At 45.0% G+C, this 25,366-nt stretch overlaps 1 protein-coding gene and 1 non-coding gene across 2 annotated transcripts in view; one reads left to right on the forward strand and one right to left on the reverse strand.

The window, feature by feature from the left end:
* The window catches only part of Arg2 (arginase 2), a 33,191-nt gene extending 31,243 nt beyond the window's left edge, over positions 1–1,948 (reverse strand). The window contains exons 1-2 of the mRNA XM_075948700.1: positions 1,606–1,948; positions 645–717 (exon numbers count right to left, since the gene is read on the reverse strand). Of these exons, the coding sequence (XP_075804815.1) occupies positions 645–717; positions 1,606–1,740 (208 nt within the window). The 5' untranslated portion in view covers positions 1,741–1,948. The remainder of the gene's footprint in view (positions 1–644; positions 718–1,605) is intronic.
* Positions 1,949–24,663: 22,715 nt separating this feature from the next.
* Positions 24,664–24,767, forward strand: LOC142835450 (U6 spliceosomal RNA). The gene has a single exon (XR_012907876.1). It is a non-coding gene; the product is annotated as a U6 spliceosomal RNA (small nuclear RNA).
* Positions 24,768–25,366: the final 599 nt, after the last annotated feature.

Genomic DNA, 25,366 nt, shown 5'->3' on the forward strand with positions numbered 1-25,366 from the left:
TTAGAAACTGCTTTTAACAAGTCACCCAACTGATTTCATAATTAGTTTTGAAAATTCCATCTATGTACTGATTACAATAATACAAGCCTGGTAACCCCCCCCCCCCCAGAGAAGAAATGGTTTGGAGAGGGCAGCAGGCGAGACTGATGACTCAGAAGCATCTCAATACTGAGGAAGGCCGGGCGGTGGTGGCGCACGCCTTTAATCCCAGCACTGGCGGGAGGCAGAGGCAGGTGGATCTCTGTGAGTTCAAGGCCAGCCTGGTCTAGAAGAGCTAGTTCCAAAAGCTACAGAGAAACCCTATCTCGAAAATAAAAAAAAAAAAAAGACTGAGTTAGGGAAGCTACCGTGTTACTGGAAAAGGCCAACTGTGCAGTTAAAACTGGAGCTAGATAGCATCCTCGGCTGCACGTGCCATTCGCTGGTGGCTGTTCCGGGCTCTACTTTGTTCTGTCTCACTCACTGTATACCATTTACAAGACTTTTCCTCAAGACTCCCCGATGTTTATCTGCAGAAGGAATCCAAAGGATACCCCCAGATGGCGCAAACCACGTACAGCTGATACCACAGGGCCAGGATATAAGAGATACAGTTCTAAACAGGTCTGTTTCCACTCCTGAACACTGGAAATCCAAGCACTTACCCAATTTGGAGAGCCTCTTCAGCAATCCAGCTTCTCTAATGGCAGCTGGACCATATTCCACTCCTTCCTTTTTCTGTGAATCATAAAAATTCCACAGATATAAGGGAAGCTTGAGCAAAGGGGCAGAAACACTTTGACAGGGATGCTACACGTGAGTTCCTAACAGATTCCTCTGTAAACCTGCCACAGCATCAAAACTTACACCATAGCGGTCTGGTCATTTCATTAAGTGTTTAATGGATAGAAGAGGGGAAATTCCATTATTGAAAGCAAATCAACCTTGTGAGTCTCTCATTGAGAGCCGGACCAGAGGAGTCCCAGGCTGGGACGGGACCGAGTGAGGCTATGATCCGGTGGCGGAGAGTGTGTGGTTGGCTGGGCTTTCCCAACAGTGAGCCAGTGAGCGAGCTCTCCCCGACAGCAGGTTTCTTTCGTTGAAGACAGAACAAAGCACGTCGGGTCCTCCCGCAACTGGCGAGGCCAGCATTGATTTCTTTCCTGGTTAATGCTCTTTCGGCAAGTTTTCCTTATTCCCTGGTCGCAATCTCTAACCTCTCCGACAATTTTCCAACGACACCGGGTTTTGCCCTCTCCAGCTCCGCTATGGAGTCCTCTTCTTTCCTCTCCTCTCCCTTTTCCTCCTCTTCACTACCCCAAGCTGGAAATACCGATCTCTCCGTCGACCCGAAAAGGCCGCAGAAGCCCGCCTTCTCGATGCCCATTGCCCTCTCGATGTTTATTGTCCTCTCGATGCCCACTGCCCTCCACCCCTCGCCTTCCATCCGTCCCTCATCTCAATCTGGGTCAGGGAAAATTCCAACCAAGTGCGCTCCGGTGCCAGCCACGGGAACCCGCGAGCTCCCCCACCCCACCCCTCGCGGCGTTTCTCCTCATTCTCGTCTCCCGGTCCCATGCCACTCTCGGGGCTCCCTGACCGGTCAGCTCGGGTCCCAACTCTCACCTGTCCCTGAGAGAAAGGGGCTCCGATCACAGCCACAGAGTGGACAGATCTCGTCAGAACGCAATGCACTTGCGCGCGGAGGAGGCTCGAGACGCTGCTCCTCAGGAACATGATTGGCAGGGAGGGGATCACCATAGGAGAAGCGGCTCCGTGCCACTCAGGATCTCAAGTGAGCTCCACCGCCCCCAGCTTCACTGTCTTACAAGGAGAGCGCCCCGCCCTGTGATGTCAGCATCGCTTGGACACGCCTCCAACCAGCCCCCCAGGCGCACCTTCTTGGAGGACCACTTCTCTCCAGGGTTTAGGACTCGCCTGCTGTTGAGTCACCAACGTGGGCGTGTCCTCTCTCCCTGGCCGCGCCCTTCGGTGCCTAAGGCTCGAGGAGTGGCAGGTGTGTGGTTTCCCGGGAAGCGGAGCTCCTCGCCAGATTGGAGACCTCAGTGGAACAGGCGAACTCGACACATGGTCTCCAAGTTTCTTCACCCACAAGTACCTGCTCGACTGAAGAGTTGGCGCTGGCCATGGTCTGGCTGCACCCGGCGACATCTGCCAGCCCCACACCACCATATCCATCTGCAGTTTTCATCTCAAAGCTTAAAAATCCTAGAAAGGTTTACCCATCTTTGAACTGTCAAAATTCAGAGCAGAACCCCTCTGGGTCTGGCTTCTTAGTGAAGACTCATCTACCTTGGATAGTCCTGATGGGGAAGTTAGGGTTTACCAAGCAATTACTTTCTAGGTGTTTTAATTTCATTTTAACAAAGTTTATTTGTTTTTTATGTGTATGAGTGTTTTGCCTGTATGTTTGTGCATGTGCCCAGGGAAATCAGAAGGGGATGTTGGATTTGCTGGAACTGGAGTTACGGACCATTGTGAGCCACCATGTGGGTGCTGGGAATCGAACCCAAGTCCTTTGCAAAAGCATTAAGTGCTCTTACCTGCTGACCCACCTCCCTGGCTCTTGTTTTCAATTCTTTGCATGAGTAATGAAAGCACTGATTATTAAAGGTCAACTATAGCAACACATCTGGACCATCCTAAACTAAAAGGAGGCTAAAACAACCCTGAAAATACCAAAGAGCGCTACTCGTGGTTTTAATAGAAAAATGTATTTGCTGGGTTCTGCTTTTGCAGAGGACCTGAGTTTTGCCAGTTTTGTTCCCAGCCTGTAATTCCAGCTTCTGGGGAATCACATGCTTCTTGCCTCCACAGACACTGCAAGGCAGGGGAGATAAAAGGATATGAATTCTTTGTCATAAGCACGAGTTTGCAGTGTTTGATAGAATAGACATTTAATGCTTCATACAGAGGCAAGACTATCAATGCCTCTTAGATGTAACGCCATAGCAAAGCCAAAATCTAGACCCCATTCTTTCCCAAGTCCATTTTTCCTAAAGAGGTCTGAAACTTATTTCACCTGAGGCTAGTTTGCATGTTTTTTTCTAGAGTAGTTCAGAAGTCTCCATAGCAACACTAACTCCAGGGAGGTTGGGATAAAGAAAGGTCTTTAGTCTTAGGGGATAGCAAGCATGTTTCTCCCGCCTGCTGGTTTAATAAAGATGTCTTGCGTTGTAAGCAAAATCAGCCCAGTATTACTTGAACCTGACAAGGCTGTGATTCTTCAAGAGGCTTTGGGTTTTGCTTTGTCTTAAGAGTTATTTATTATGTACACGGTGCTCTGTCTGCATGCATGCCTGCACGCCAGAAGAGGGCACCAGATCTCGTTACAAATGGCTGTGAGCAGGAACGCTTTGGAAGAACAGTCAGTGCTCTTAATCTCTGAGCCATCTCTCCAGCCCCCAGCAGCTTTGGGTTTCTATTGCAGTGATAAAACACTGCAACCAAAGCAATTTGGGGAGGAAACGGTTTAGTTCAGCTTTTAACTCTCAGGTCACACTCCATCGCTGAGGGGAGTCAGGGCTGGAACTTAAACAGGGCAGGAACCTGGAGGCAGGAACTGAAGCAGAAGCCACAAAAGAGTGTTACAGGCTTGCACAACCTGTTTTCTTACACAGAACTTTGGGACTCATGGGTGGCACAACCCACCGTGGCCTGTGTTTGGTAAGAAACCTAAGACAATTCTCATTTAGAATCTGTGGCTCCTCCCAGTATTTTTTCACCTCTCCAAACCTCTCCAGCACAGGGCCTGGGCTTCTCTTGCCCCAGCCTCCGACCCCTATATAACCTCAGCCATTTTAGCCACGCTGGTGTCTAGGCCTCTTGCCCCCCACCACACACCCAACCCCACCTCTCTCTCCTCTCTAGGCCCTGTTCAGTCTGAACGCTTCCAGATGCCTCTGGCTGTTTTTCCTCCCTAGCGTCTACCATAAACCTCCTCAGACATACCTGGGAGCCGTCGTGGCCTCATTTTTTTCATTCAGACTTGGACTCCCATATCAATCATTAATAATGTAGACCAGGCTATCCTTGAACTCCCATATCAATCATTAATAAAGTAGACCAGGCTGTCCTTGAACTCACAGAAATGCACCGACCTCTGCCTCCCGAGTGCTGGGATTAAAGGGCGTGCGCCACACCTAGCCTGAGAATTCTTTTATGTAACCCCAGCTTTATAAAATAGACATAAAGTTCCAGGAGATCTCATGCCCTCTTCTGGCCTCCATCCACACACACACATACACCAAAAATAATATTATTTTAAAAAATAAAAAGTAAACAAATCAAGTATTTACTGATGACAAATCACAGATTTATGCTAAAATAATTATTTGGCATACACATAATTTTACCATTAATTAACAATGGAAGCAGATAATTAGATAGGTGTGGTTGTTTAATTTTACATAAAGAATTAAATTAAAGGCGGTGGTGGCGCACGCCTTTAATCCCAGCACTCGGGAGGCAGAGGCAGGCGGATCTCTGTGAGTTCGAGGCCAGCCTGGTCTACAAGAGCTAGTTCCAGGACAGGAACCAAAAGCTAAGGAGAAACCCTGTCTCGAAAATCCAAAAAATAATAATAATAATTAAATCTTGGGTGCATATTTGATACTACCAGTATAGAACACTGCGCTGGTTAATTTTTGTCAACTTGATACAAACAAGGGTCATCTGGGAAGAAAGAGCTTCAGTTGGGGAATTGCTTTCATCAGATGTCTTTAGGACATTTTCTTGATTATGGGTGGATGTGGGAGGGGAGGGCCCAGCCCACAGCCCACTGTGGATGGGACCACAGTTGGTCCTGGGTTGTATAAGAAAGCAACTGAGGGACAAAGGAGACAACTTAGTGATTAAGAGCACTTGTGGCTCTTGCAGAGGACCTGAGGTAATTCTCAGTACCCATATAGTAGGTCACAGTTATCTGTAACTTCACTACCAGGGTAGCCGACATTTCTTCTGTCCTTCTCAGGTACCAGGCAGGCACACGGTATACATACATACTACATACATATGTACATACATGTGCACATACATAAACATACATACATACACACATACAAGCAAAACAACTATACACATAAAAGCAGAATAAAGTCTATAAAGAAAGGAAGAATGATAGCTAAACAAGACATGGAAGGCAAGCAGCTTCTTCCATGGTTTCTGCCCCGACTCCTCTCAGTGATGGATCCTTTCTTCTCCAAGTTGGTTCTTGTGCTGACTAGTTTCATGTCAGCTTACCACAAGCTAGCAGTATCTGAAAGGAAGGAGCCTCAGTTGAGAAAATGCTTCAATAAGATTCACTGTAAAGCATTTTCTTAATTAGTGGTTGATGGGGAAGGGCACAGCCCACTGTGCGTGGTGCCGCCCCTGGGATGGTGGTCCTGAGTTCTGTATGAAAGCAGCCTGAGCAAGTCAGAGGAAACAAACCAGCAAGCCGCTGCCTCAGCTCCTGCCTCCAAGTTCCTGCCCTGTCTGATTTCCTGTCCTGACTTGCTTTGATAATAAACTGTGGTGTGTAAGTGTACACCGATTAAGCCCTTTCCTCCCCAGGCTGCTGTGGTCGTGTGTTCCGTCACAGCAATAGGAACCCTGATGACAATTCCGGATAGCGTTTTACCACAGGGACAGAGGAGTGAAGCAGGACAGAAATCTTCAACATTCTTCAGAGCTGATGCTTTTAATTTATGACTGCCAATGCTGAGAACACCACTTCATATAAATTTGTAGAACAGAATAAGCAGATGTATATCTAGGGCCATTTCAGTAACTACTGGAAATTTTGTCCTAATTCCCAGCCAGAATTCACTGAACAGTTTTTCATGAAACTTGAGTCAGCCATTCAACAATTTTTAAAGTCAAACATTCTAACACAGTACATCCAAAGATATAAAATCACTATATCTGGGACTGGAGAGATGGCTCAGTGGTTAAGAGCACTGGCTGCTCTTCCAAAGGACCTGGGTACAATTTCCACTACCCGCATGGCAGCTCACAATTGTCTAACTTCAGATGCGTGTCAAAGTTCCGCTCTCTGGGGTATTGTGTTCCAAGTCCCCACACTGTTATTCCTTCAGATTCAAAGTATGATTTGTTATTTCCCCATGTTTTTTTTTTTTTTTTTTTGGTTTTTCGAGACAGGGTTTCTCTGTGGTTTTGGAGCTTGTCCTGGAACTAGCTCTTGTAGACTAGGCTGGTCTCGAACTCACAGAGATCCGCCTGCCTCTGCCTCCCGAGTGCTGGGATTAAAGGCATGCTCCACCACCGCCTGGCTTAAAACACATTTTTGTTTTGTTTTTCGAGGCAAGTTTTCTCAGTGTAGCCTTGGCTGTCCTAGAGTTCACAGATATCCACCTGCCTCTGCCTCCCGAGTGCTGGGATTAAAGGCATGCTCCACCACCGCCTGGCTTAAAACACATTTTTGTTTTGTTTTTCGAGGCAAGTTTTCTCAGTGTAGCCTTGGCTGTCCTAGAGTTCACAGATATCCACCTGCCTCTGCCTCCCGAGTGCTGGGATTAAAGGCGTGCGCCACCACCACCTGGCTTTTTTTTTTTTGCTTTCTTCTTTTTTTCAAGATTTACTTAATTTAGTTTTAAATTGTGTGTGTGTGTGTGTGTGTGTGTGTTTGCATGCGAACATATGTGCCCATGGAACTCAGAGGAGGGTGTCAGATCTCTGGGAACTGGAGTTACAAGTGACTGTGAGTTGCTGACGAGGACACAGGTTCTCTGTAACTACAAGCTCTTGACCTTTGAGCTGTCTCTCCTGTCTCCTCCCTTTTATGAGACAGAAGTTTTACTCTGCAGCCCAGGAAAGCCTGGAACTTAATACGTAGCACAGGCCAGTCTCAATTTTGCAGCAATCATCTTGCCTACGACCCCCAAGTGATGAGATTTTTTTTTTTAATATTTATTTATTATGTATACAATATTCTGTCTGTGTGTATGTCTGCAGGCCAGAAGAGGGCACCAGACCCCATTCCAGATGGTTGTGAGCCACCATGTGGTTGCCGGGAATTGAACTCAGGACCTTTGGAAGAGCAGGCAATGCTCTTAACCACTGAGCCATCTCTCCAGCCCCCAAGTGATGAGATTAAAAGTGCACACCTCCATGCTAAATTAGCAATAATAATAAAATAGTAGTAAATAAAAGTAATACATTTTTATATGTGTGTATGGGCACATGTGTATCTGACTAAAGGGAGGTGTTATATCTCTTGGAGCTGCAATTACATATGTTTATAAGTTGCCTGATGTGGGTGCTATATCCAGACCCCAGCAGAAATATCAGTTCTCCTTCTTAAACACTAAACCATCTCTCCAGCTCCACATTCTATCTTCCATAAGCTGCTGGGAGTCAAAGGGGGTTGAGGTTCTATTTTATTTTATTTTATTTTATTTTATTTTTTGGTTTTTCGAGACAGGGTTTCTCTGTGGTTTTGGAGCCTGTCCTGGAACTAGCTCTTGTAGACCAGGCTGGTCTCAAACTTACAGAGATCCGTCTGCCTCTGCCTCCCGAGTGCTGGGATTAAAGGCGTGTGCCACCACCGCCCGGCTTGGGGTTGAGGTTCTATAAGAGAGTAAGAGCCAGTAAAATCTGAGTTGTTGGCTGATTCCATGGTGTAAACACTCCCTGAGGTTGACTTCAGACTTCCTACCTATGAACCAAAGATGGAATTGAGAAAGGTGCTGATTGCATAAGAATTTCACCAGGTAGATATACAGAAATAACCTCAGGAGCATAAATAATAGCAAGAGATGTTTTTTTTTAAAAAAAAATATTTATTTATTTATTTATTTACTATGTATACAATATTCTGTCTGTATGCCTGAAGGCCAGAAGAGGGCGCCAGACCTCTTTACAGATGGTTGTGAGCCACCATGTGGTTGCTGGGAATTGAACTCAGGACCTTTGGAAGAGCAGGCAATGCTCTTAACCACTGAGCCATCTCTCCAGCCCCCAAGAGATTTTTTTTTTTTAAAAAAAAATGGGCTGTAATAAGTGTGGAGTATACTGTCTTTATTTATTTACTTACTATTTATTTGTGTGTGTGTCCTATGCCTGTGTGCATGCACCAGTGCATGCACCACACACACACACACACACATGCATGCACACACACACACACACAAAGAGGGGGCACAGAGGAAATCCTCTATCACTCGCCAATTTTATTTTTTCAGACAGGGTTGTGGGATATTTGCACACTGTGTGAAGATGTATTGCTGTGATTGGTGTCATAAAAAGCTGACCGGCCAGGAGGTAGCTAGGCAGGATGTATAGATGGGAACTTCCAGGGAGAGAGGAACACTGGGAGGGAGAAAGGGGATGTAGTCAGACAGACACGGAGGAAGCAGGACTTGCAGGAGGAGGGGTGAGGGCCAAGAGCCACGTGGCAGGATGTCGATGGCCAGAAACGGGCTAAAAGCTCTAAGAACTGCCGGGCGGCGGTGGCGCACGCCTTTAATCCCAGCACTCGGGAGGCAGAGGCAGGCGGATCTCTGTGAGTTCGAGGCCAGCCTGGTCTACAGAGCTAGTTCCAGGACAGGCTCCAAAGCCACAGAGAAACCTTGTCTCGAAAAACAAAAAACAAAAAACAAACAAACAAACAAACAAAACAAAACAAAACAAAAAAGCTCTAAGAACTAGTTCAAGTCTTAGCTATAGACCAAGCATTCATAATAAGAAGTCCCATGTCATTTTTGTGGGGGAGAGAAAGAGCTGTTACACAGGTCCTTCTCTGAACCTAGATCTGGTAGGTAGTTTGGCTAGGTTGGCAATCGGGCAAGCCCGGCAAGGCCCTGTCTCCCCTCAGCCCTGCGCTCAGTGCTAAGGTTGCAGCTTAGCACTTCACACGGGCACGGGGCACCTGAACTCATAGCCTGTGTGTGTGCAGCGCACACTCTTACCCCCTCCCCCCCACTATCTCCCCAGTTTCTAGGGTAGCTGAGGCTGGCCTTGAACTCCTGATCCCTTGCCTCTGGCTCCCAAGTGCTGGGGCTACAGTCATGCCTGTATTTTTAAGTTTAAGTTTATATAACTTGGTTTGTAAAGAGGATAACATTTAATAATTAGCTTACCAATATCCTGAAAACCACAAGCTGCTTAGAACAAGCTCCAGGCTGTGAGTCTGAGAGAACTGAGCAAAAACTAAATTCTCAAAGGAGAGACTTGACTCCTCTGGCCATCATATTATCACGTCCTGTGTACAGTGCTTGACACACCGCTGGAGCAAACAGCAAATAAAACAACCTGAAAGTCCTTATTCCCAGTCCGAGGTCTGCGGCTCAGACATGGAACACCGAAGCCCTTGCCCAGAGAGCTCTTTCTGTACTTCCTTTATGTGCTAGTGACAGTCATCAAGCACACTTTATTTATTTTATTTTTTTTTTGATTTTTCGAGACAGGGTTTCTCTGTAGCTTTTTGGTTCCTGTCCTGGAACTAGCTCTTGTAGACCAGGCTGGCCTCGAACTCGCAGAGATCCACCTGCCTCTGCCTCCCGAGTGCTGGGATTAAAGGCGTGCGCCGCCACCGCCCGGCTATCAAGCACACTTTAGAGCTACTGCATAGTTTGAAAAATAGATTCCTTTGGGCTGGAGAGATGGTTAAGAGCACTGGCTGGCTGCTCTTCCAGAGATCCTGAGTTCAATTCCCAGCACCCACGTGGTGACTCACCATCACTGTAATGAGATCTGGCGCCCTCTTCTGGCTTGCAGGCAGACATGTAGTTTGAAGACTGTATACATAATAAATAAACAAATCTTTAAAAAAAAAAGAGTCCTTCACTTGCAGTAGTTGTTGACTGAGTACTAGGTGTGTGCAAACTTTCCAATGTGCTCTTGGCACAAAGGAAGGCAGGTGGCATAATTCATCACCCATGGAGGATTTAGTTGGGCAAACAAATAATTTCAGATGGGGGCCGGAGAGTTGGCTCCATGCACAGGAGAGCTTGCTGTACAAACATGAGGACCTATGTTTGGGTCCCAGCAACCAAATAAAAAACCAGGCATGGCTTCACATGGGCCTATAACCCCAGTATTGTAGTGGGTAGGGACAGAGGATCACTGGGGCTTGCTGCCCATAGGCCTTGTTCCAACTCCAGTTGAGAGACTCTGTTTCAAAGGCATAAAGAGGAGAGAGCTAAAGTAGGCCACCAGACACCCTCCTCTGACCTCTGCACGTGTGCACCAACCCCTCAAGTTAATTATGAAGTAAAAACAATCAGATGGTGGGAAACGGCGTGAAGAAAATAAAGCAGGGGAACGGGCCGAGAGGTGAAGACATTTAGAGGATGCGGGTGGGGGGTAGGGGGACTTCTCCAAACTCAGATTCGAGCCAGAGACCCAAGCCTGTTCTTTACTAAGGGACAGCAAGTTCAAAGGCTCTGGTGGGAATGCATGCGTGGGGCCTGGAGAGATGGCTCGGTGGTTAAAACCACTTGCTACCTTTGCAGAAGAGCTAGGGTTCAGTTCTCAGCACCCACATGGTGGTTCATAACCATCCACAACTCCAGTTTCAGGGGACCAGACACCCTCTTCTGGCCCCTTTGGATACCAGGCAAACATGATATATACATACATATACTCTATCACACACATAAAATCATAAAATGAATAAGTCAAGCCTTTATTTATTTTTTATTTTTATTTTTTTGGTTTTTTTTCGAGTCAGGGTTTCTCTGTGGCTTTGGAACCTGTCCTGGAACTAGCTCTTGTAGACCAGGCTGGTCTCGAACTCACAGAGATCCGCCTGCCTCAGCCTCCCAAGTGCTGGGATTAAAGGTGTGTGCCACCATCACCCGGCTTAAATCCTAGCACTTGGGAGGCAGAGGCAGGTGAATCTCTGAGTTCAAGGCCAGTCTGGTCTAAAGAGTGAGGTCCAGGACAGCCAGGAATACCCAGAGAAACCCTGTCTTGAAAAATCAAAGAGAAGAAAAAGGAGGAGAGAGAGAGAGAGAGAGAGAGAGAGAGAGAGAGAGAGAGAGAGAGAGAGAGAGAGAGAGAGAGAGAGAGAGAGAAAACTTTTCTGGTAAATCAGTTCCTGAGGAGGGCCAAAGAAGCCAAAGGTCAGAGAGTTTTGGGACTTGTTTTTAGTTCAAGATTATTGGTCTTCTAACTCAAAGGTCCCACTCAGTTGTAAATCAGAGTTCGGCTCTCTCAAGGCTACTGTAAACAGGTGTGGCTAGTTGCTCCTGAAATAGGGAAGTAATTGGTTTCTACCTAAATCAAAAGTCTCAGGAACCAACTAGGTTCTTGTTCCCTTTAAGGAAATAACTTCGGTTTCCACCCAGGGAGTGGTTTGCCTGTGGAGTGTTTGGTCTAGGGCAAGAGTCAAGGGCATTAGAGGTGAATACCCCACTGACTTTCAATTTGTGTGTTAAGGCAGTCCTTTGGTTCCGCTCTTACCAGTTGAAATCAGGGGTTTATTAAACTGTTAGAAAATTAAACATGGACGAATTCTCAGTACTCACTGAAATTCCCTCCCGATACTGTCCTATGTGTTTCTGCGTTTTATTATTTTTGTTCACATCTTCCTATTCCTTACTATATTTCTAGATTCCCACGCCTCCACTCTGGAAGAAAAGTAATCTTGTCGAGGCTGGTCCCCGACAAGTTCCAAAGGTCCAGCAGCGGCCAACCAACAGAAGGGACACTGGTCTGAAGCCACACGGTTTTAGGAGGAAGTAGGGTTGGGCTGGAGAGATGGCTCAGAGGTTAAGGGCACTGACTCGTCTTCCAGAGGTTTGGAGTTCAATTCCCAGCAACCACAAGGTGGCTCACAACCATCTGTAATAAGATCTGGTGCCCTCTTCTGGCCTGCAGGCATACATGCAGATGGAACACTGTATCCATAATAAATAAATATTAAAAGGCAGCAGGATTTAGAGGCCCTATACTGAAGGCAGAGGGGGAGTTAATGGAGACACCATTATAAGTCCCCACACAGAAACAAACAAGGTTTAGCAACCTGTACAGCTGTGTACATAGGTCAGACGGTAGGCAGTTTTGAGTGTCACTTGGAAACGCTGTCAATGTGTCCAAGTATCCAGGCAGGACAAACACTTTGTCCTTGGTTGGAGCCCAGGACCAATGTGGAGGTCTTTTGCTTTGATAATTTTCCTGAACAAGGCTTATGAATCATGATTAATGTCTTAGTTTTTTATTTCCTGTTCCATAATAAAATATATATATATACCCAACAAAAGCAACCAAGGGAAGAAAGGCTGTATTTGGCTTATAATTCCAGGTTACAGTTCTTCCTCAAGGGGAGATCAAGGTGGTGGAGCTCGGTCACACTACACCTCCAGTCCAGAAGAGAGGATGACTTCACACACGACTTCATACACGTACGTGAGCTCTCAGCCCCATCTCCCCTCCATTCAGACCTGGACCCCACCATGAGATGGCGCCGCCAACATTCAAGGGAGGGCTTCCCACTTCAGCTGGCCCAATTAAGAAAGTTCCTTATAGGCATACAGGCCAGCCTAATCCAGAGGATTCCTTATTGATCCCAGGTGATTCTGTAAGTCAACAACCAAAATTCACTGCTCCGTTAGGAACAACGTAACGGCTCAGGGTCTACCACCTCTCGCTCTTGGTGGCTCCATTCGATCTGGCCCAGGGGAGGGACATGTGAAGTGACTCCAATGAATCTGGTGTTTCTCCTTTGATTTGATACATTCACAGGTATAAAACCTTCAGTTTGGCCTCCTGGTGTGCTGGCGGATGGCTGTGGTTTGCTTGGATAAACAAGATGTAGAATACTTCTGTCTTGATCCTTATACTCCAAATGGAGTACCTCTGGTTAAAACAGTAGGTTCATAAAGTAGAAAAGCAAATACACTTAAAGAAGCCCAAGATCACCCTTGTCTACACAGTGAGTGTGAGGCCAGCCTGGGAAGACGTGAGACCCTGGGGTTGGCAGGGAGCGCTCTTTTCCTACAAAGCCTATCTAGACAGGTAGCTTATACATATAGTTGGTGGTGTCCCCAGGCTTCTCCCAGTAGATGACGAGCGATCACAGAACTGGGGGTGGTGGACGTCTTCTTAATGCAGGCGGACAGATGGCGCACATTGATCCCTGTGGCAACCTAGTCATGCGATATGCTTCCATTTTTTTGAATCTCAAGAACAAAGGTCATTATTTCGAGAATTATTCTTATCGCTGGTTGGCTTATGCCTATGCTGTTTATATCGCAAAAGGCAGGCCGGATGGGACAGCTGCCCCAAGGCCCTATTGGTGATTGCCAAATGCATGGTAAGGAGTGGAAGCGTCTATGCACTCCACTGCCTTTCTCCACCGTCAGATGTGTATTTCACAGTCTTCTGGCTCTGGGATTCCCATCTCAGATCAGAATGCCTCTACAGAACAGAGGCAGGGGCAGTGCCTTGAGCTAGAACAGGACCCAGTGGGGCTTGAATATGCGTGATTGTTTGATGGCAAGTTTTTTTTTCCCATTTCAGTCATAATATACTTTATCACAAATGGAGAATCACACCCCAGGAAGTTTTGCTAGCTGGGCACCCAGGTTCCTCTCTGCCTGTGATTATGGTGTTTGATTTACTCTGGACATTTTACTGCTAATGAAAAATCCACCTCTAGTGGTGAAATAAACCGTGACACAAATAGGATTTATTGGTATTAGCCTCTCATTTAAAATCCGGGCACCTGGGGCTGCAGAGACGGCTCAGTGGTCTTGCGGAAGGCCTTGGCTGGTCAACCAGCACCAACATGGCTCATAGCCACCTGAAACTCTAGTTCCAGGGTATCTGACACCCTCTTCTGGTCTGCTTGGGCACTAGACACATGTGGTACATACACATACATGCAGACCAAACATTCATACCCATAAAGTAAATAACTCTTTTTTTAAAATCAAAATGTAATCATTTTTAAAAATTATAGCCAGGCGGATATATAATTTTAAAAATTATAACAGGTGGCCGGGCGATGGTGGCGCACGCCTTTAATCCCAGCACTTGGGAGGCAGAGGCAGGCGGATCTCTGTGAGTTCGAGACCAGCCTGGTCTACAGAGCTAGTTCCAGGACAGGCTCCAAAGCCACAGAGAAACCCTGTCTTGAAAAAACAAAACAAAACAAAAAAACCAAAACAAAAAAAAAATTATAGCAGGTGGATCTCTGTGAGTTTGTGCCCATCCTGGTCTACAGAACTAGTTACAGGACAGTTGAGGCTGCACGGAGAGAAACTGTCTTGAAAATAAGCAAACAAAAGAATTAAAATTTTAATTTAACTTAATTCTCAAATAGACACACATATTATAAATAGTCTTTGTGATGATATATTTAATTACTGTTGCTTTATGCACCATAGTATTAACATATTCCTATCTTCTTTTCTAAACTTTTACTTATTTTTCTGTATTTTTTCATATTCATTCCTAGTCAAGAGATCCTAACTGCCAGATTTGTTCACCTGACTTAATAAAAGAAAAGGCCAAAATTTAAAGATCACAGTGTATTTATATTTAGACTGTTTAGAAAAATGCAAATAAATATAAAACTTTTATCAAATATAGATGTCAGAGGACAATTTAGTGTGTTGGTCCTTAACTTCCACCTTCTGTTTGAGACAGAATTGGTGTGGGAAGTCCTTCTATATATGTGTTGCTTTTATTGGTTAGTGAATAAAGCTGCTTTCGGCCAACGGCTTAACAGAGTAAAATAAAGCCAGGCAGGAAACCTAAACTGAATGCTGGGAAAAAGAAGGCCGAGTCAGGGAGAAATACATGAGCCAGCAGCTGGAACGCGAGCTGGCAGCTGGAACCTTGCCTGTAGACTACAAGCATCGTGGTAAAATACAAAAATAATAGGAAAGGGTTAATTTAAGATATAAGAGCTTGCTAGGAATACGATAGAGTCATTGGCCAAACAATGTCTAATTAATACAGTTTTGTGCAGTTATTTTGGGTCTGAGCAGCCAGGAGTGAACGAGCAGCCTCCACCAACACAGAATCTCTGTTGTTCACCACTGCACATGACAGACTAGCTCTCAGGGATTCTCCTGTCACACAGGTGTTTGTTTTTGTTATTTACTTATTTAGTATTTATTTAGGGCTCATGCCATAGCATGCCTATGACGTCAGAGAAGAACTTGTAGGAGACTGTTTCATTCTTCCGCTGTGTGGGTCCCAGGGATGAAGTCAGATCATCAGGTTCAGAACCAAGTGTCTTTACCCATTGACCATCGTGCTGCGGTCCCCAGGGACAGTTTTAATTCAGACTAAAACTTTACTCTTCCAGTGTCCACACACACACACACACACACACACACACACACACACACACACACACCCTAGCTTGGCGTTACCAACACTGGTCTTCTGGGTACAGAGACTTACATGATGGAAACCAACCTAGAAGAAGAATATTTAATTTTAAAAAGTCCTCCGTATTTAAAATGGGAAGCAAAGTGTTCCATTTGGCTGAAAGGGTCTGCTAAACAGAACTTTACCTGGGTTTTATTTTAGGCCCCTCCAGGGAGATGCCCTAACACAAACAGGCAGAAGTTGTTTTGTTTTTATCATTTTTTGAAATGTGTCTTAGTTACTTTTCTATAAAGTAAGAGTTTTATTTGGGGCTTATAGTTTCAGAGGGTGTGTGTGTGCTTATGTTTGAGTGCGTGTGCGAAAGGTGTGTGTGTGTGTGTGTGCGTGTGTATGTGTGTGTATGTGTGTGTGTATGTGCGTGTGTATGTGTGGCATGTGTGAGTGTGTGTATGTGCGTGTGTATGTGTGTGTGTGTATGTGCGTGTGTATGTGTGTGTGTATGTGCGTGTGTATGTGTGGCATGTGTGAGTGTGTGTGTGTGTATGTGTGTGTGTATGTGTGTGTATGTGTGTGTGTGTATGTGTGGCATGTGTGAGTGTGTGTATGTGCGTGTGTATGTGTGTGTGTATGTGCGTGTGTATGTGTGTGTGTATGTGTGTGTGTATGTGTGGCGTGTGTGTATATGTGTGTGTGTATGTGCGTGTGTATGTGCGTGTGTATGTGTGTGTGTATGTGTGTGTGTATGTGTGTATGTGTGTGTGTATGTGTGTGTGTATGTGTGTATGTATGTATGTGTGTGTATGTGTGTGTATGTGTGTGTGTATGTGTGTGTATGTGTGTGTGTATGTGTGTGTGTGTGTATGTGAGTGTGTGTGTGTGCACAAGACAGAGGTTGACTTTGGGGGTCTTCCTCTTTCACTCCCCACTTATACAGAGAGGCAGGATTTCTCACTTGAGCCTAAGCTTGCTGATTGGTCTAGCCAGCACGCTCCAGGGATTCTCCTTGTCTCTTCTACTGGACCCAGAGACCTGAACTCTGGTGTTTACACTTTTGTGGCAAGTGCTTTCCCTGATGAACCATCTCTTCAAGTCCCCAGGGTGAAGATTTAGCATCCCATCCAGTAAACTTCAGTGAAGGGCAGCTCCAGTCAGCCATGGGAACCACCCCTTTGCTGCTTCCCTAGCTGTCTGAAGTCAGTAGTAAGCAATTAGCTAGGAACCATCCCCTAGCATTCGGATCAACATTCCAGTCAAACGTGTTGCCTCTTGTCCTGCTGCCAAGCATAGGTTCACTTCAGTGGATCAGAATCCAAACTCTTTAAGGCTTTGCAGAATGACACATTGTTAGTTCGTAACTGAAGTCTTAAACCTAGCAAAAATCCAGCAATACCAAGGAAAACCCATAACCGTGGTTGAGATATTTTCTTTTTCTTCCTCCTCTTCCTCCTTCCCCTTCTTCTTTTCAACAGTCTCACTTTGTAGCTCAGACTGGCCTAAAACACACAATTAGTGCCTAGTACTCAGGGGTTAAAAGCACTGTCTCGTCTTCCATGTCTTCCAGAGGAGCTGGGTTTGATCCTAGCACCTACACAGTAGCTCACAGCCATCCATAGCTCCAGTTCCAGGGGCATCTGATGCCTCCTCTGTCTTGGGTGCCAGGCATGCACATAATGAACACATATCCACGTGACAAAATACTAAACAAACAAAATGAATAAATCTTCAAAAAATAATAAAGGAGACAAACCACAATCCACCTGCCTCAACCACCAGAGTGCTGGGATGCTAGGCATGTGTCTCTGCTCATGACTGGCTGGCTGGGACCTGAGGGAGCAGCAGCTCCTCTCTGTTGGGCAGCAAAAATTTAAGGCTATTCTGCAAACTAAAACCAAGGTAGGCTACTTAGTGCTTCCAAGTGTGTGTGTGTGTGTGTGTGAGAGAGAGAGAGAGAGAGAGAGAGAGAGAAAGAGAGAGAGAGAGAGAGAGAGAACACAAGAGAGAGAGAGAACACAAGAGAGAGAGAGAACACAAGAGAGAGAGAGAGAGAGCACACAGAGAGAGAGACAGACAAAGACAGAGACCGAGAGATAGAGAGACAGAGAGACACAGAGTGTCTATCATATTTAGAACTGTAATTTTAAAGTCCCAATGGTGTTTGTTAGGCATTGCGCATGCGTAAAGATGGCTACATATTATAACAGCAACCCCTCTTTAGTTTTTTTTTTTTTTGGAAAGTTGCTTTCTTCATTTTTTTTTTTTTTTTTTGATTTTTGAGACAGGGTTTCTCCTTAGCTTTTGGTTCCTGTCCTGGAACTAGCTCTTGTAGACCAGGCTGGTCTCGAACTCACAGAGATCCACCTGCCTCTGCCTCCCGAGTGCTGGGATTAAAGGCGTGTGCCACCACTGCCAGGCCCCCTCCTTAAGTTTTAACTAACTCGGGTCTCTGGTCAATGCTTTTTCAAAGAAAGGGGCAGAGTATTATTCTTCCTGAGCCTATTGGTACATACAGTAGCCCCTCAGAGTCAGGCCCCACACCATACACACCGGTGAGAGGCCAGAAAGATTTTGATTTTATCTCTGGCATCAGACATCCCCATCCCTGGAGAATGCTTTCTGTTGTTGATATCAAGAAAATACTCAGTTAGCTTGTTATTTTGTTTTCTCCAGTGTCAGTATCATCCAGGGAGGTCCTTGGATCCTCAGTATAGCATCGCAGTGGAGAGTTCCTAGCCAAACTGAGTTCCCAGCTGCTGTGGAAGGGTAAGCGCCAATCTGTTACTTCAAGCTCTTCTCTCTTCTGTAAGTATTTGGTTTTTTAAGCAACTAAAAAACCTTTTAAATTTATGACTTGTTTGTAATTCCACCTCTTATTTATTGGTTCATTTCTGTTATTTTCCTTAAACTTGCATTTTGAAACAATCCATTAACCACACCTTTTTCTCACTGATGGAGCTGGGGAACTGGCTCAGCAGTTAAGAGCACTTACTGCTCTCCTAAGAACCTGGATTCCTTCCCAACACCCACATGGTGGCTTGCAACTGTCTGCAACTCCAGTTCCAGGGGCTCGAACCCCTCTTCTGGTTTCTAATAATTATCTTTTTTTTTAATTGTTTTGAAATTTTATGTGTATGAGTATTTTGTCTGAATAAGTATTGAAGTAGGGAAAACCCTTTCTGGTCAATAGAGTCTGCAGCCTGGGTGGAGATATAATGTACCAACAGGGTGGATCAATCTCCTGGTCAAAGGATCACCCCTAGGAAGGCAGGCTCCCCTTAAGGCATCTTAAAGAGATAGGTGTTTAGCCTAGTTTAGCATTTATCTTCAGATGTTGGTTTAATGTTTATCTCCCCTGTGTTAGAGACATGAGAACTATTTGTAGTTTTTCTTGAGTCATTTTGAAGTACCAGTTGATAGTCCTTTGATAAGAATTATTACTAATTATGAGAATCATTATGAGAATTGCTAGTATTAATGAGAATCGTTCAGAAAAGCATAGCTTCTTTTCCGCTTTTGTTTTGTTTTGTTTTTTTGAGACAGTTTCTCTGTGTCCTGGCTGTCCTGGAACTCACTTTGTAGACCAGGCTGGTCTCAAACTCACAGAGATCTGTCTGTCTCTGCCTCCCGAATGCTGGGATTAAAGGTGTGCACCACCACCGCCCGACCACTTTCTCTTTTCTAAGTACACTTTCCCCCCAACATTTTGAGCTTCTTTACTCTTTCTCTACAGCCTCCTTCCCTGCAATGAGGCTGTTTCTCCACCAGGCCTCTGGCCACGACAATTTAAATAGCATAATTTCCCTCATCCACTCTTCTCTAGGTGCAGGAAAACTGGTATTTACAGTTTGCCTGCCATCGGGGGTTTTTCTTCTAAATGCCAATAAAAATTATCCTGAGCTTCCATTTGAGTTCTTTCTCAAATTATTTTGTTAATGAAAATAAGAACCTTCCCCTGTGCCATCTGATAACCAAGAAGGGACATCAAGACCTCAAACCTGCATGTGCACACATGTGTGCCTGGTGCCTTTAGAAGCCAGGAAAGGACATCAGATCCCCCGGAACTGGAGCTAGAGATGGCTGTGAACCACCATGTGAGTGCTGGGAGCCAGACCCATGTCCCTGCAAAAGCAACATGTGCTCTCAACCACGGAGCCAGTTCTTCAGTTTCAAATGAATCACGGGTCCGCAGGTAAAGCAGCTTGCTCCCAAGTCTGATGACTCAAGGTTAAGCCCAGGAAGGCAAACGGCTTCCGCAAGTTGTCCTCTGTCCGCCACATATTTTCTGTAACATGCATGTGGCTAAACATGCACACACGTGTGCATGCACGTGCACACACACACACACACACACACACACACACACACACACACACAGAGCCGGGTGCTAATTAAAACATTTAAAAAGGCCCAGTTAGGTCATTTGCTGACTGGTGTTTGGTTATGTTACAGGGAAGCTCAGGTTTTGTTTGACACAATGCTTACACTCTTTGCTTCTCTGTTTGGCCCAGTTTGCATTCATCTTTGGATTTTGCTTTAATCTCCATCTCTCCCCATGTTTGAGGCACGAGAACCATCTGGATCCTTCTTGGGTCACTCTGTAGTACCAGTCGATAGGAGATAAATGATCTCTGCTGTCTGAGGCTTGGCCATTTGTGCTGCCTGCCATTGCGAGATAATGAATAAGATTCTTAGAAAATGTATCGCTCGCATCTGTATTTGAGGTTCTTTAAATTTTTCTTTGTCATTATTATGAGAGAAGGAGAGAAAGAGAGGGAGGGAAGGAGAGAGAGGAAGCGCATGTATGCAGGCATGTATATGAGTGTCATGCCTTGGTTGCAGGGAGGGTAAGAATACAAGTTTCGGGAGTCAGTTCTCTCCTTTCACTGTGCGTTCCTGGAATCAAAGTCAGGTCATCAGGCTTGTATGGCAAGAACTTTTACCTGATGTGCTATCTCGTCAGCCCTGAATTTAAGTATATTTTTGCAATAATCTCTATTGTAATTTGTAGAGGAATGAGAAATAGTGAATCTATTTACTCTTGGTGAGCCCTAGGGAGAATCCCTGCTGACGAGTCCTTTTACTGTTTAAGAATGCACCCTGAGTTGGCAAGGAGGCCCAGAGGCTAAGGTACTTGCTGCCAAGCCTAAGGACCTGAGTTTGATCTCTTAGATTCACATGGTGACAGGTGACAACCAACTTCCTCTTGCTGTCTGCTGACCTCCACACACACGTCCTGGTGTGTGCGCCTGCTCACCCCACCCCTACATAAAACAAATAAATCAATAAGTGTAAAACTCAGGGGCGTGCATTCTGAATTGATGCAAATGTTTTGTGTCACTTTGGGTATTAGTCGGTGTCTCTAACAAGTAACTTGATGGAGGCTAAAACTGTGACAGCTGAAGTAACCGGTTCTCTCCTTAGAGATCTCTTTACATGAGGTTTCCCTGGACTCCAGAGAAAAAAGACAGATGCTTACTCCAAACCACTCGGGGTAAGTAGGTAGCAAGAGTCATAACAGAGACATCAGGGTATCTGGCCCCATATGAAAAATTATCTCATATGGAATTCTATCAGAATATACTCCGCTCTTGGGATGGAAGGAACTCTAGCTGCTTGTCCAAGAGGTATATCCCTTAGTGTTGGGACTTCCTAAGACATGTAAGAGGGGAACTCCACCCCCTTGGTGACTCCCTGGGAAGCAATTCACAGTAAGTAGCACACGTCACTAATGCTAAACAAATTCCTTAATGTTAGCTCTTCATTTAGCAAAGAGATGAGCCTATAACCTAAGATTCCATCTATCTCTAGAATTTCTAAAACTAAACAATGTGCCTATGGCTACTTCCTCTTTACTGTGTTTTTAAAAAATTCATTACATAATATAATTGATATTCCTTGCATGTCTAATCTAAAATGTGATTTTGGGATTGGGGCCAGGATGGTTGCCTGACAGTATCTCACCTCCATATTGTTGCCTCTAGAAAACCTGGTGTGGCCTAACCAACCTGTAGAGATTAAAGTGTTGATTTTGAAATTCCAGGTCGATAGCCTTGAACTGGTGCTTTTAAATGTCAGTTCTGAAAATTGAGGCTGGAAAAGAGAAAGGAAATCTTGCTATGGGCGTATGAGATTGATAACAATGATTGACAACAAAAACGCAAAATAGACATGAAAAATTATATTATAAATAGAATTTTAATTTAACTAGGTGTTCAAAGAAAGACCTATTAAATTTATCCATTTTACAAACTTAGATCCTCTTCTTTCTTAAATTTTTAAAAATTATTTATTTATATCTTTTATGTGTATGGGTGCTTTGTCTGCATGTACAACTGCACACCAGAAGAGGGCATGGGACCTGTAACCACTGTGAGCCCCCATGTGGGTGCTGGGAATTGAACTCAGATCCTCTTGGAAGAGCAACTAGTGCTCTTAACCACTGAGTCATCTCTCCAGTCCCTCTTTTAAAAATCCTTTTATTATTTATTTTATATGTATGGATGTTTTGCCTGTACGTAGATCTGTGTACCACATGCATCCCTGGTCCCATGGAGGCCAAAAGAGGGCATTGGATCCCCTGGAACTAGAATTATAGACAGTTGTGAGGTGATGAGAATGGAACCCATGACCTCTGCATGACCATCCAGCGCTCTCAACCACGGAGCCGTCACTCTAGCCATATTATTTAATTTTTCATAGCCAAGGGTAACAGAAAATGAAAGGACATAGAAGTGCTTTCTGTTAGCCAGGCATGGTGTCTTAGCAACTTTTCTGCTGCTGTGACCAAGGCAACTTATAGAAGAAAGAGTTTATTGGTAACTTACACTAGCAGGGGTTGAGCCCATGGCCATCATGGTAGGAGCATGCCAGCAGACAGGCAGGCGTGCCACTGGAGCAGTAGCTGAGAGTTTACAACTGTAACCACAGTAGGAGGCAGAGAAAGAAAAACTAACTAGGGCGTCTAGAGAGATGACCTCTTCTGAAGGTCCTGAGTTCAATTCCCAGCCACCATATGGTGGCTCACAACCATCTGTAATGAGATCTGGAGCTCTCTTCTGGTGTGCAGGCATACATGCAGGCAGAACACTATATACAACATAAATAAAGATGTAAATCTTAAAAAAAAAAAGCCTAACCAGGAATGGTGTTAGCTTTAGAAGCTTCAAAGCCAATGACACACCTCCTCCAGCAAGGCCACACCTCCTAATCCTTCCCAAACAGTTCCAACAACTGGAGCCCAAGCATTCAAATAGATGAGACTATGGAGGCTATTCTCATTCAAACCACCACAGATAATGATGCTTGCCTTTCATTCCAGCACTTGGGAGGCAGAGGCAGAGCTCTATGAGTTCAAGGCCAGCCTGATCTACATGTGGAGTTCCACCCTACATAGTTGAGACTTTGTCTCAATCAATCAATCAATCAATCAATCAATCAATAAATAAATAATGCCTTATATAATACCTGTACATAACATACATTAAAACCCTTTTGTTTAATTTTTGTTATGAGTTTCTTTTCTGGGAATAATCATATACTTGACTGTGCTCATGATCTATGTGAGAAAATATGCCAAGGACTGCACAAGGAAGTCAAAGAAAAGTCTGTTGATGAGGTCAAAGATTCAGTCACTTCCCATCAGCGGCCAACCAATCTGTTAGCTCACAGCCTTTGCGGACATTTGTTGGATCTAAACTGTAACAGCAGGTTACAGGTTACATAGCTTCCTCTTGCTGGTGGACAAACTCACGGGCGTAAATAAAAGCACCCTAGGCCAGGTGAGGTGACTCACACTTGTAAATCCCAGCACTCAGTAGGGGGAGGCAGGATTGCCGCAATTTTGAAGCCTGCCTGAACCAGATAGTAAGAACTTATACCTAAATAAACGATAGGCCGAGTTGAGAGTGCTCCCAGGAGCAAGGCCACATCCAATGCCAGGAGGCTGACAACGCGGTCTCACAGAAACGGAGGTGCCTGCACTTAGACCTTTCCAGCCTTTGCCTTGTGCGTCTCTTGATCTATCTGTCCATTTGCAGAGCCAAATCTCCAAGAAGGGTCCAACGTGGCTAATTGGGTCTCAGTTCACCGGCCAAGTCTGATAGTCATTTGCCAGTGTGAGGTCACAGGCACAGTGTTCTAGAAGAACCACACACTGAAACTTGCAGCCTTTGCTCAGAAGTGTCCCTATCTCAAGCCCGAGAGAGCAGCTTCCAGAAGCTTCTTCTTGCCACTTGCAGCCAAATTTAAATGTCAGTCAGGACTGTTCCCCAGGTATTGTATCTGTTTGCTGACAGTGTGGAAACTTTCTCAACACAAGCCAGGCCCTGGTGTTCAGGCTGCGTGCGTGCGTGCGTGCGTGCGTGTGTGTGTGTGTGTGTGTGTGTGTGTGTTTGCTCTGTGTGTATGGTTCCCGGGTTGCCCACGCATGAGCATGTGCAGAGGCCAGAGATCAAAGCTAACTTCTTCGTTTGTTCTCCACCTCGCTTTTTGAGAGGGGCTCTCTCACTGAACCTGAAGCCCATGGCTTTTGGAGAGTCTGGTGACTATTAACCTGTCCCCAAAGACCTCCACTCACCCAGCACCAGGATCAGAGAGGTGCCACACTGCCATGCTTGGTTTTCATGTGGGTACTAGGGATCCAAACTCGGGTCCCTGTGTTTTGCTGTGTCTCCCCACATGCAAGCTGCTGCTTACTTTGCCGAGCATGCGTGAGACCCTAGGTTCCATCCCCGGTGCTGAGAAATAAATATTCAAATTAAATAAAACATCTCCTTTTTCTCAAATTCTTCTCTAGTACATTTTTTGTTGATGTTCTTAGGCAAAAGAAGTGGGATTGATTGTAATTCCAACACACAGGAGGCAGAGGCTGGAGGATCCTGAGTTCAAGGCTAGTCTTGTTGTGGGGTATTCATCAGAGAAGACTGCTCAGATAAAGGCTTAAGGCAATAGAAAGTCTTATTTTAGCTGGCCAGTGACTACACTGTGTGTTTGGGATCTCAGTGAAGCTCTGAGCTTTTCTCAGGGTGAGCTTTTAAACACAAAAAACCATGTTCCGGTTGACACACTTCAGTTAACAAGAGCAGTTAGTTAAAAGCAGCGCTACAGAAGCCAAAAAGCCAAGTTAGTACATTTAGAGACTGCCCCAGAACTATGGACTTTGATGGAGTAGGTCTGTTTTCATCTGGGCAGGTGGTGTGGTCTACGTGCTGAGTTTTACATTCTGAGCGGCGCTTCATCATGAAGTCAGTTGTGCTAAGGTCTAGGGGCCTACTAAGGTCTGGAGCCCTGTTATAGTTTGAGCTATATAGTAAGACAGTAATTAGTAAAATAAAACAAGTGGGTCCTTGGTTACTTTCTTGTTTCTTTAATTTTTTTCCAGTACTCACTTTGGCAGCGCATATACCAATGTGGAATGATATAGAGAAGATGAGCGTGGCCCAAGTAAGGATGACATGCACATTTATGAAGTAGTCTGTATTTGTTTTTAAACGAAAGTTTAAAACTGGGCAGTGGTGATGCACAACTTTAATTTGAGCACTCAGGAGGTAGAGGCAGGTGGATCTCTGTGAGTTCAAGACCAGCCTGGTCTACACAATGAGTTCCAGGACAGCCAGGACTATATAGAGAAACTCTGTCTTAAAAAAAAACAAAATAAGAAAAGAAAAATAATTTTTAATCTGGGACTAGAAAAGTGGTTCTACAGTTGAGAATGGCTCAGCGGTTTGGAGTGTTTGTTGATCTTGCAGAAAACCTGGGTTCAGTTCCTAGCACCTACGTGATAGCTTACAACCCCCTGTGACTCCAGTTCCATGGGATCTGAAGCCCTTTTCATGCCTCTTGGGGCACCAGGCACAAAAATGCCACACAAACATATATGCAGCTACTCACACATGTACATAAATAAAAATAAATAGCCATATATGGTGGTGTATATCTTTAATCTTAGTACTTGGGAGGCAGAGGCAGGTAGATAGATCTCTAGGTTCAAACTGGTCCACATATAGAGGTCCGGAATAGCCAGGGATACACAGAGAGACCTTGCTTCAAAATAAACTAATAAATAAAAAGATAAAGGAATTGA

The sequence above is a fragment of the Microtus pennsylvanicus genome, chromosome 14, assembly GCF_037038515.1.
Source record: "Microtus pennsylvanicus isolate mMicPen1 chromosome 14, mMicPen1.hap1, whole genome shotgun sequence".
NCBI lineage: Eukaryota > Metazoa > Chordata > Mammalia > Rodentia > Cricetidae > Microtus > Microtus pennsylvanicus.